General features: G+C 38.7%; 1 protein-coding gene across 1 annotated transcript in view; it reads left to right on the top strand.

Annotated features, from left to right (window-relative positions):
- pik3r3b (phosphoinositide-3-kinase, regulatory subunit 3b (gamma)) overlaps positions 1-13,166 on the top strand; it is a 167,939-nt gene that overhangs the window by 61,350 nt on the left and 93,423 nt on the right. The window contains exon 4 of the mRNA XM_087830272.1: positions 12,106-12,237. Coding sequence (XP_087686398.1) covers positions 12,106-12,237 — 132 coding nt within the window. The remainder of the gene's footprint in view (positions 1-12,105; positions 12,238-13,166) is intronic.

Raw genomic sequence — 13,166 nt, 5'->3', positions numbered from 1 at the left:
CAGCAAATATAAATCCTAAACCAAAATGCTGCATAGCAGTTATGAGGGGATTTTTACAGTTCTGAAAAGTTAATTGGATCAATCTGTGTTTCAGCGATGGACTGTTAAGCAGCTGTCAAATCATTTTAGCAAATAGTCTACAAAGAGTTGGCACAAATTAGACTGACCATAGATGTGGCTTTCTGACCGTGTACTCCTATGGGAGAGCTTGTTCTTGGAACCACTTTTTTTTTTTTGCTCTTCTCATACTGCAGATTCCAATGCAAAGGGCACATTGTATTTTTTCCCCAGACTGCCACTGGCAATCACATTAATGTTAGTAAAGGAAAATGTGCAATAGGCAAAGTAAACTGTGTTAATGAAAAAATTCTGAAAGTGAGATGAGTAGAGTCCAGAACCAAATCATTGTAACTGTGGTAAAAGCTTAAGCATTTACTGAAACGTTGAATATTTCAAGTACTTTCCGAGTTTTCCCATGGTGGAATACCCTATTAGCCATATATAACATCATTTAACATCATATAAGGTAATCAGAAAACTGATCTGGATGTGATAATTATGTCCATTGTAAATAGACTTTTTTTTTTTTTTAACTCAGTATGCTGAAATGATGAAGGGGTAATGCTTCTCTTCTCTTCTGCTCACTTCTTTTCTCAGATGCTTATCTCTACCATATGTTGCCCTGTAACATGAATGACTAAAGAGATACCTGTGGCTCCACCGTCTGTTGGAAACACTTACACATACAGATTTCAGTTTTCTGATCTCGGATGTTTTGGGGCAAATTAAAACCTTAAATTCTTTGCAATCTTTTTCTAAACAATTCTGAACAATTCTGTAATCACAAGAGTGCTCTTGCCGTGTTCAGGCAGGTATCAAAATAACCACCACAACTGTTCTGTATGCCAGTGTGATAGTTTTTCTACTTCTCTCTTTCTCGCTCATCCCTGTGTTTTATTCTCTGTGTCCTCCTGTTCCATCTATCTGAGCTCATGTTGTGATATCAGAGTGTGTGTGAGCAGAATTCCAAGGACACATGGGTTGACACAGAGGTGTGCCAGTTCATAGACACGCATTCAAGGAAATTGGTAGACTTGGGGACCTAGCGGTAGTCATGGGAACTATATGATTATAAGCAAAAACACGAATTAAAATGGTTTAGACTAACATTATCACCCGAGGCACCAAACACACAACCATGTAACATACTGAAAGGGTTCCACCCAGACTGCAATCCTAAATTGGATGAGCAGAAGAAAATGGATGCATTGCTCACTGGATCATAGGGATGGGTATTGATAAGATTTTCACGATTCCGATTCCATTTTCGATTCTGTTTAACGATTCGATTCTTTATTGATTCTCTTATCGATTCTTATTTTTAAAGAAGGAGAACACTAAAGTCGATTAGCTTAGAACTTTGTTTTATATCTTCTCTTTGAACAAGATAGAAATTTAGGAGTAACATGGCCTTACAAACCCAACAGTGAGATCTTAAGAGATCCACAGCCTACGGCTCTTCAATGGGGTGTCACAGGGTCCCCAGGGAAGAAAATTGTAAATGTAAAATAATACAATAAATATTCTCCTGTAGCAATAACAAAGTGTAACATAAATTATTCTGTAGCAATTACACAAGAATATCCAGTAATGTCCCTGCCTACAATTAAACACATTCACTTACCAAAGTGAAATCGAGGGCATCTGCTGTGGCAAATGGGTGCAAGCCTTTTACCACAAACTTAGTCACTGCTCAGTGATATTCGTCTATCCTGGCCTGAAAGGAGACCCTACCGGTAGACTGCAGCGAGAACTGCCAGCATCTGAGCCAACCAGACTCTGTCTGTCTTTCTCATCATGGTCACCTAAATGCACAGTAATGGCAGGTTTTGTAATAAGGCAGATCGCGCTAACATAATATGCACTGTTAGTTGATTATTTACCTGCCGCATTAACGGGAGAGGACGTGCAAACGTTGCCGCTGATGCTGGGTTAAGATTCACGAGTCCGGAGCGGAATTAAAAACATGACATTTATTTAAGGTCATCGCGTGTTTTGTGAGCAAATGCTTTTGCATATTCATAGTGTTTCCTCCCTTAAATGAAATATCTACTTTGCAAGTATTGCAAGTTGCCCTGTTGTTATCCGTTCTCTCATTAATTGTCCAGTGTTACCATAGCTTTTTTTTTTCAGTTCTCTGTTTATATAGAATAAAATATATATATTTTCACAAATTTAAGAACAACACAACCCAATATATGCTATTAAATAAACTAATGTTTATTTTGTGTCATATCAACACTATTTCACACCATAAAACTGTAGACGGCTGGCTGTATTTGTTTAAAATGGATGGCCAAAAAGTTGAATATAGGAGGAATACGAGACAATAGTAAGAATAACAGTGACATAAGTTGTCTGCTTTAGGATGTTCCACCAACATTTGAGTTTAATGCTTCAGACTTGGAGTGTGAACATCTTGACATATTTCCTCACATTTGGTCTTGTTTTTCACAACAGCAGCAGAGCTTTTTGACTGCAGATGTTTACATCTGTAGCTGCATCTGGTTGTGGTGGATACTGTGGCTTCAAAGCTACAAGGTTCTTTGTTCCAACCTTCTAGTTGATTGTGGTCGTTGACCACAACCAAACAGATTGTTTGCGACATGCAGACTACACACGATATAAGACCTATGTCATTGACCTGGAGGGTTTACACTTATAGGTCAGTGATATGGGTATTATGGTAATTGGTGATTCTAATGGAGTTGAGGAAGACTGCGATACTGTGCGATATTTTTTTATGTTGATGATCAGTTTTGATTTTATGTCCATGTTCATTTTTTATATGCCACATTTATAACTGGAGTATATAAGGAATTGATAAATCAGGTAACCGGAGCAGTAGGTGCGATAAGTCACAAACTAGGCAAGTGGCTCCAGCAGATCCCAGGAGCATCATTGGAGATCTCTGTCCAGATGAGTGCATATATATTTGTGTGTGTGTGTGTGTGTGTGTGTGTGTGTGTGTGTGTGTACATATATAAGCATATGTACCATGTGCGGAAGGTAGGAAGCACATGGTAAACTTGTACTCTAAATAAAAAGCACTTTTTACTTGAATACAAATTACTTTGAGGAGGAAACATTTAGTTTATAGGCTATAAAGGCAAATATACATTAAAAAACAAAAAGTCATGGATCTTTTTATGTACATAAACCCAAGTGATATGCAAGTCCATTAAAATAAGCAATAAAGTTTAAAGCAGGAATATTTCAGCAGCAGCAGTTACAGTCTCTTTAATGGCTTTTTTAAATATTCAGTTTTTCCGCAGTGATCTTGCAGTACTTTCATGTATTTAGTGGCATTAAATCTGTCATCTGAAAATTTAACTTGTAAAAACATACAATGCAATACACTTTATAACAAATACAACTCATAATATAGAGATATTACTTTCTGTAGTACATACAGTACCAGCTTTCCAGACTCAATTTCTTTAACTAGCAAGCTGGGAACATTGTTGAATTTCTTCTAAAAGAAATTCATTCCATAGCTCTTTAACTCCTGGAAGTTACACTGTAAGCATCAGGGCAGTTTAGGCCTCCAGAACATCCTGGGGCATAAATAAGATCTGGGTCCGTGTAGATCGCTCTCACTTTTTGTGTCACAGAAAATGCAACATTAATATTTCCCCACAGCCAACAAATCCACTGAACAGACAAAAACCAGCTACAATGTTAACTGCTCCCACAAACCAGTCAGTGGTTGTAGACATGGTTTGTGCCTGGTATGTTTATGCTATAGAGGTCGGTTGATAGTTGTCACACATGCACTGGATGAAATTATGCCTCATTACCACGCACTGGATATACTGCTGCCAAAAGCTTTCAGGGATACATACAGTGTATATTAATGGGTTACTGAACATAGTGCCTTACAGATGTATGTTTGTGTATTATTTGCTGACTATATATGTTAAAGCTCTTTTTTCACTGTGCACCAAAGCATTAAGTGGAGCAGAACAGTCTATTAGTCTACTAGAAAACCTAACTATTGGTCGTCAAACTAACACTTTGTTATTCTTCACTCCACTCTAAAACCAAGACTCTCTTCTGTAATCAATGAAACTGGCTACATAGGTGCTTTCTGCCATAAACAAACCAACAAATCAGTCAGATGAACAAAAAACTACAAGATGAAAATATTAACGAATATAAAAGCTAGAACATATTTTCTTCATGTCAGATACAAAAATTAAAGAGAAATATATTACACACAATGTGTAATATGTATAGCTATTGCATCCACATAGACAATATAATTTAATATAACATATAATAATATAATATAACGGTGATGAGTGAGTGGTGATAAGCAGTGTTGGGACTAACGCGTTATTAAGTAACGCGTTACAGTAACTACGTTATTATTGCGGTAACGAGCACGGTAACTAGTTATTATGCCAAAATCAGGAACGCGTTAGTCGTTACTGGGATTTAGATAGGGTCGTTACTCGTTACTTCGTGTGGCGGCTATCGCGGAGCTTCCACAGATTCTGTAACATTAGCAAGTGGTGGAGGCCAGCAGGTGGATGAGAGAAAGGGGACGCAGAAGGAAAAGAGACCCGAGGCGGCCGCCGGTCCAAGTGTGAACTGAACTTCAGGTAAGAAGTTATGACCTGCAGTCTATCTGGGTCAGATATAAACCAAGTTTAGGTGGAGTTTATTTTCGTTATTCTGACTTTTTCCGTACTGCGTACTAGCTAGCATGACGGAGTTTCTATACAGCTGGGTGGGTGCTATGAAGTTAATGTTGAACTTTATTTTGTTCATAAGTTATTAGAGTTGCCAACCGTCCCGTCTGGTATTCAGAGAAAATATTACGCGTTTCTTATTGAGGTGAAAAGGAACAGTTTGTCCCGTAATTCAGCTACAATGAAAAAAGACACAAAGCTGGAGTTATTCTGTGTCTTTGCTGCACAGCTGCCTCTTCTTCTTTCATTCTCCCCCCTCCCTCTCCCGTTTCTACTTCAATCATGAAAACTGATCAATGATCAGCTGATCGGCTTTTCTCTCTTGTTTGTTTATCGCCCACTTTGCGCCAGAAAGAGGAAACCAGCCGATGTCGCGTTAAACAACAACAGCACGTTTAAGCTTGATCAGCTGTTGTTAGAATTGATTTAATATTAATTTCTAGTATCAGCTGATGTTTGCTGGAGCCACAGCTGCAAAAAAACTGCTGGTCATGATATCGGTTTGGTTATCTGGTGAGAAGGAAACATGAAGATGAAACCAGGAGATGTCCTTACTGAATCATCAGAGCTGAACAGGTGATGGAGAAACAGGTTTACCTTTTAGGTGACATAAATGAGTTGAAGGGAAGTTATGAACTGTTTCTGAGAGACAAATAACCCCAGGATCCTTTTTAGGTAGCTGACAGCTGGTAACTGTGCAGGTCGGATCTAGCAAAGTTTTGCCATGGGGCCAGGTTGGGCATTAACAGGGAGAGGTGGGCACAAAGAAATAATTTTCTTTCTTATTCTCATTTAAAATGTCTAGATTTTAAAAAATAATTATCTGAATCTTACAACAAACGATTGATAGATTGATACATATATACCATCAGAACAGTGTACATCACTGTCACAACAGCGCTTGTTTTCATTCAAAGACTTTATGATTTTTCCTATAATGGTGGGCTGGTCTCTAGTCAAAATGCCCGGGAAGATTTTTTGTCCCAGTCCAGCCCTGTATGCAGCTCATCTGCAGTCTGGTGTTGCCTACATCTTCCTATTCAGAAGGCAGAATTTCCGAGTTCTGAGTACAATCAAAGCACCACGACTGCAGTTTTTGTGTTGGATGTAAAAGGCGCACATGACGCTGTGACGTAGGCTAGAATCATGGCAGCAGTCAATGACGGTCCAGGCGTGGGATTTCTCTCGTGGAAATATGCACATTATCTTTTCCTTTCTATTGGTAGGTGGCACAGTGCACTTGTGGCAAGTAAGCAAGCTAGAAGACTGTAAAAGTTATGGAAGCAACACATTAACAAGAGAATTCTGAGTAAAACCAAAGTTACTTTCCATAGTAACTAGTTTGAAAGTAACGAGTAACTTGAAGTAACTGAGTTACTTTTGATAGAAGTAACTAGTAATGTAACTAAGTTACTATTTTAAAGTAACTTACCCAACACTGGTGATAAGTAATATTGTAAGGAAAATATATTGTGATTTTCTGGTATATATTTCCACCATATAAGTGTTAGTAACCAGAAAAAAAATAATTTATATGTTGAATTTTTTTAGTTTTAAAATATTGCATGATCATGTTTAAGGAAACGTCTAGGAACAAAAAAATGTTAAACTCATTAGATTCTGTAGGTGTGTACATGGTGGAATTGGCCCTTATGGTAAGTGCCTTCTTAGTTTAGGATTACTGTTGTTCATTTATTTGCTTATTGAACTAGATTTGTTTTCCAGGCATTTTAACTTAAGGAAACATTTTAAGTTTTTACTGCACAGCAGTGTTTTTTTTATTCGTGTGTTATCCATCCATCCATCCATTCGCTTCCGCTTATCCTTTTCAGGGTTGCGGGGGGCGCTGGAGCCTATCCCAGCTGTCATAGGGCGAGAGGCGGGGTACACCCTGGACAGGTCGCCAGTCTGTCGCAGAGCCAACACACAGAGACAGACAACCATTCGCACTCACTTTCACTCGCACATTCACACCTAGTGACAATTTGGATTATCCAATTAACCTATCCCCACAAGCTGCATGTCTTTGGACAGTGGGAGGAAGCCGGAGTACCCGGAGGGAACCCACGCAAACACGGGGAGAACATGCAAACTCCACACAGAAAGACCCCGGCCTGATGGTGGAATTGAACTCAGGACCTTCTTGCTGTGCGGCAACAGTGCTAACCACTGTGCCTTCGTGTGTTATGCTCAGTTAATTATTGTTTAAGATTTGTGATGATGATTAGTGGTGAAAAAGCTGAGTTACTGAGATTGAGGGTCCTGACACATCTAATCCTCTGCACTGGTATCAAGCGACAATTCTGCAAATACTGCTCTTCTAGCATTTCTCTGTCTCCAGGCTTGGTGGGGTTGTTCTCATATTGTTTACCTGCCACCAAGAGTATACCTTGGATGGGTTCAATGGAGAACATTTTGTTTATTCGCCTGGCTTCTATCTCTCTATAAGCGACTCACCAAGGCTGTAAGTCTTTGCTTTTTAGGCACCCCTTTCTTTAGCACACCTTTCTGCAGCTTGATAGTTGGCTAACTTCCTTCTGCGCTGTCTTGATCTTGGCCTGTAGTCCCCTTCTCCATGGAAGGTATACTGGTCCTTGTAGCTGTTCATCTTATAGCCAAGCTTCTCTGTGATCACTGCTGCTGTGGTATAGATCAGCTGGTTTCCGTGACGGTCCCAGTAGTTATTGTCCATAATGCTGCATTTGCCTTTTCTAGTAGACCTCTTTTCTGTTTATTGTTGTTTTTTGTTTCTTTGTTTTCTTTGTTTATTTTTTTACCACTACTGAGATATCTTCATAGAGTATATTTTCTGTAGTTGTACCACCTGCTTCATACAAACAGGTCATACAAGCAAGAAGACAGTGGACAAAATGTGCACGTTGCAATAGGTGCGAGTCCGCTGCTTGCTTGAAATTCAAACCAAAAACCTACGTCTAAGCTTGAGGAGTTGATACTGCTAGAAACTCACTAGAAAGATAGTTGGATAATTCTGCGACTGCTACAGCATTGAACCAGGTAGTACAGGAAAACAAGATGGGGCAAGCTAGCTTCTTTTTCAAAAGCTGGCTTATATAGCTTTCAAAATCTTCAAAATAAAAGAAAGGGGATTGTTCACTAGTAACATATGACAGATGATTTTGCTCTCTTTGATCAATAAAATCAATTAAATAAAATTTAAAATAAAAATGCTAAAAAAGAGCTTTCAACTATACCCAGAGGCACATGTAGCCTCCTTACCTGCTTACCTTCGTAACTATAGGGAATAGGATACATATTGTCATATTATCTCTGAAACTGATACATTAACTTGTGTAAATAGTGTAATCTGTATCAGTTATATTAGGTGTGACTGTTGCAATGGTAATCTGTAAATATTTGAATGCTTTGCCACATTTCTAGTTTCTCAAGAACTGTACTGTTTTGAGTGGCAGCCCTCTTTCATAATGGCATTGACTTAAATGAGAATCTTTTTTGCACTTCAATTGTTTGACAGCTAATTCTACCTTGCTTTGTCTCTAAGTCTCTGCTCTTACACCACAGTGCCTTCTATCTCTCATTCTGACACATTCACACTCCGATCAGTATATCCAGTTAGTAGATGATCTGCTGTACTTCCTGAGCTACAGCCACCAAATGAATACTTTTCTTGTGCATGACATTAAAGCAAAGCTTTACCTAATTAACTTATACTGCTGTAAGCTTGCATGAGTCTGAGATTGTTTTTGGCCTTCAAATTTCCTTTGACTCTGCTGCAAGTTCAGAGTGTATTTTTGTTCTCTGTCAGTTCTAAATGTTACGACTTTGGACATCAAGTTCTCCCTTTATGTCTATATACAGCTTCTGTACCTATACGTACTGATTCCAGCTTACATAAAATTCCCTAAGTGTTCTGTTTTCAAACATCTTGCTGTTCTGACCTCAAGAATAATCTGGAAAACTTAAACAAGCCTTGAAGTTTATCCTGTTTGGTTTCTGTAAAGGACTCTGCAGCACTCAGCAAGTTCACTTCACCTTTATTTGTGTACCACCAAACAAACACATCTCCTCTCAAGGTGAAATGTTTTATAGTTAAATAAAACTAAACTAAAAAATATAAAAACATATTTAAGTCAAATTTTCTTTTAAAAAATCCCTTATTTTTGTGTTTTAATTGATGTGTTTCGTGAGACTTTGAATGTCTTTAAACTAATAAAAACTGGACTAAACCTTAAGATTTTCAAACAGTAAAAACTGAACTGAAACAGGAAAACTCACTCAGGGAATTAAATGAAACTAAACTAAAGTCTGGTTATTTCTGGTATTTCTGCGTTTGGTATTCAAACCCAGATCTGGATCATCAGACTAATTAGTGTGGATGCTGATTAGGCATCCACAGTATTGTTCTTCTATTCTTTCTTCTATTTTATTATTATTCAAAGGAGCTTGCAAAGAAAAGCGTCTGGACTTCTTTAAGTTGCTTGAAGACGTTTCACCTCTCATCCGAGAAGCTTCTTCAGTTCTAAGGTCAAATGGTGGGGAGTCCCAGATTTAAACCTAGTGGGAGTGTCCCCCCACAGAGGGACAAAAGGACCCCCTGATGATCCTCTAATCGCCTGAGCCAAGGTGTGAAACTGGGTGTGGGTCCCAATCAGCCAGGGTTTCGGGTGAGCTCATTGTGAAACCTGTATTTTTCATCTCATTCAACATTTTTAACTTAACACGCAGCAATTATTTCATTTCAGCTCAAAACATTCAGCTATCAGCATCCACACTGCAGTTCCTTCAGAAAATGCATTTTCTAGTTTGTATCTGCTGTTGCTTTGTTCTTTGTGTAAATGCATGTATATAATTTCTTCTGCCTTAATATATGTTGTAACTTCAGGTCTTGTTGTGTAGCTTTAATAAAAATCAGTTCACCTGACCTAAAAATAGTGTGAATATATAGTATTATTCATAAACATCTTACATTTCACCTACTCCAATCAAGTCAGTCAACCAACCCTACCAAATAGATCCTCTATACATACATATGTATATATATATATATATATATATATATATATATATATATATATGTATATATAGAGTAATAGCTAAACACTGCACTTGACTATTAACCCCCCTCTCCTCATTTCAGTCATTCATTAATTAATCTGTCCATTTATCTGTCCTTTTGTTCATTTGCCTAGCCAATGACTGATCCATAGCGAGGGTCAGACCTTGATAAATTGATGGAGTGATCAGATGTAAAGAGGAAATTTGTGTGTGTTTGTGTGTATGTGTCAGCTTAAATCCAGAAATAGCTGAAATGTTCTTGACATTTGATTCGTTTTTAATGATTTAACAATTTAATTTCTTCACTGACCAACCAGACAGATAACTGCATCGCTAAAATTCTAGTTTGAAGTTGTTCAATTAGAATTTCATCAGTTAGTACTTCTGTGGTGTTTCATATAAATCTGCCTTGTTCGAAATCTGTTACATATTTTGAGTTTGTGACACAAATTCATTACAAAAACCATTCTTTTACAGACTGATTATGCTTCACCTAAATCAGTTCAGACCTGGAGCGCTGTCAGGTAATGCTAATGCTTATTAGCGAGCTTGATTAGCATTGGACAGTTATAATGTAATGAACCTTTTCTAGTCTAACTTGACCACTCTAAGCACTTTCAAGTACAGACCACACAACAATACTTTACCTGATATAATTCAATTCAAAACAGTTTCACTTATATACCACCAAATTACAACAGTTGCCTTAAGATGCTTTAAGAAAAAAATACTTCTTAGAGTAAAATACTTTATGCTTTCACAAGCCACCCCCACTCTCTCTCTCTGACACACACACACACACACACAAGAAAAACTGTGTTAGTATCTTCCTGTGGGCTTGGCTTTCATGGCGACACCGAATTTAAGCTGTCTCGGCACTGAGATGATCAAATTCCCTAGACAAATCACTACACAATAACGCAAGTCCCAGCACATTAATGTGAAGAGGTCATCCGTAGATATTAATGGCCTGCTGGTTTACTGGTCTGTGAATGGTTAAGTTTATTCAGGCATTATTTAGGGAATGAAATCAATGGCTTTTAACAAGCATTTTAACTCTAGAGAGGCTGATGCATACAGGGGAAAAGGTGGTTTGGGTGACACTGAGATGAGAAAAACAAGAAGGGAAAGGAAATGAAAAAAGGCTAAAAGAAAAGCAAACGAGGCTGATACAGGAATTTTTTAAAAAGACAAACAGAAGAAAGGTCAAGAAGGAAGAAGTCGAAAGGGAGCTGGGGGGGAGGGGGGTTAAATGGGGAAGGATGAATGGAGGTAGAAAAGAGGAGGAAGGTTGGGGTGAAAGATGGAGGACAGCAAAATCATCCTCTGACGCCATGTGGTTTGTCCTTTGCTAATCTGCTGAAGTACTCACGTAAGCACAAAGCAGGGTCATAACGGGGGTGTTATCAATTATTTTGTCTAGAGGAAGATAGATTTGTAAATTCTTGTGGACTGGACAGTTGTGTTTTTTTATTGTTATCTATGGGTAACTAAAGTGCTTTCTCGCTTTCCCAGAAGCAACTGACCATGAGAGTTGATAAACCCTGATCAAGCAGATCACCAATCTCGCACTTTGCTAATATGGCATTTTGACCAAAACTAAAAGTCCATTACTCTGCACTGCCACGTTTCACTTTCCAATTTAATCCATCTGAACGAGGATGCAGAACTACATATGAGTTTGAATATCCTACTCATTGGTTTCTACACCATTTTTTATGCCTTTGCCTTATTCTTGGTCCCCTGCTACTTCAAATGGCAATAGATCTACTATGATGGTGATGACCTGGATAAATTCGCTAAATAAATATGACTTTTGCAGAAAAAAATGAACAAATCAGTGTCCAAAACCTATCACGTGACATGTGTTTTATTAAAATTCCACAAGAGTAACAATGTGAGCTATTGTGAACCATGGACATTTATTATGTAGGGGGAATTTGGTGCTTAGATTTTAAAATGACATTATGATAATCCAATAATAAGAGCATTTTTTTTTGCATGATTCCTTATCTGTGAGTTACTTCCCACATCTAGGTTGATTTTTATTCCAGCCAGTGTCTTTTAGCAAGCAATTAACGTGAAGGTTTTCCTACCCTGATCCCCCTCACACATTTTTGTGACTTTTCTGTATCCTTTTTCTCCTCAAGTAGCGAATGCTAACAACACTCACGTTCACAAAGATGGTCTGGTCTCTGGTCCTGCACCCTCAGTGACCTTGTTCTTTATTCCATCCATGCTTGGATCTGAGGTCATGAACACAGTAGCGCTTCTTGCTTCTCTGGGCTATGTCTGTTTTTTCTTGTCTTCCCAGATCTGCTCTCTGTGAATTTGAACCGATATGATGTGGTTGCTCTGACTGATGCTCTAAAAGGTTTCCTGCAGGACCTGCCTGCCCCCATCATACCTGCCACCATCTACAGTGAGCTGGTCTATACTGCTCAAGGTACAGTGTGCTACACCAGTACAAACAACAGGTGCTCCGAGGTATGCAGATACTTTTGGGTTTAGACTGTTTTGAGCACTATGGACTGTGTTTCTAAGGCCTTATTAAATTGGACAGCAATTTTATTGCTTGTGCCTTTCAAGCCCCCAGTGGTAGTAGTCTTTGTATGTTTAAAAAGACATTCTGTGGATGCCTGTTCATAAACATCTGCTAACCATATTGTCATTGCTAAAAGAATCAAAGACAAATGGATTTAATTCATTCTTTGCCTATTATCCTATCTAGTCTATGGTTTTCAGTTTCTAAGACACATTCTGATGCAACCTCTATCCTGCATGGAAACAATTATGACATCCATCTGCCTATAATTCAGTTTCTGCCACTGTACCAAGGTACTTGTTTTGACCAGAGAGAAGATGTCAAGGTTTTGAGCATGTTTGCTGTATCGTCACACCCGCCAGAATTTTGCCATAGATAAAAACAAGAAGAATATAATCCTCTGTCACAAACTGTACTGAATTATGGTCTGGTCTCATACTCTGTCTCTGTCCCTCTTTCTTTCTTTCATTTTTCATTTTCCATACACCTGACCTTCTTGCCCCCCCCCCCCCCCCCCCCCCCCTTTTACCTGCTGTCCACTCCACCCAGCAGGTCCTCTTCTCCCTGGCTTTTAGGGACTCTTGAAACTCTAATCCATTTGTCATCAAGCCTCCCTTGATATCCTACTTTTTTTTGCTTTATGTGTGCACTGTGCATGGTGGAAATAAAAGACCTGTCAGAGACAGACTCACATTAACAGTGTCCGGCAGCCTCGCCTCTGTTTGTCTGCCCCAGGGCAGCTGTGGCTGCAATGTAGCTCCACCCATCACCAGTGTGTGAATTGGTGGATGACTGAATGTAGTGTAAAGCGCTTTGGGGTCCATAGGGAC

Source organism: Neolamprologus brichardi, chromosome 17, assembly GCF_056152115.1.
Source record: "Neolamprologus brichardi isolate AB-2024 chromosome 17, ASM5615211v1, whole genome shotgun sequence".
Classification (NCBI taxonomy): Eukaryota; Metazoa; Chordata; class Actinopteri; order Cichliformes; family Cichlidae; genus Neolamprologus; species Neolamprologus brichardi.
The sequence above is the reverse complement of the archived record's forward strand: the minus strand, read 5'-3'. Positions and strand labels throughout refer to the sequence as shown.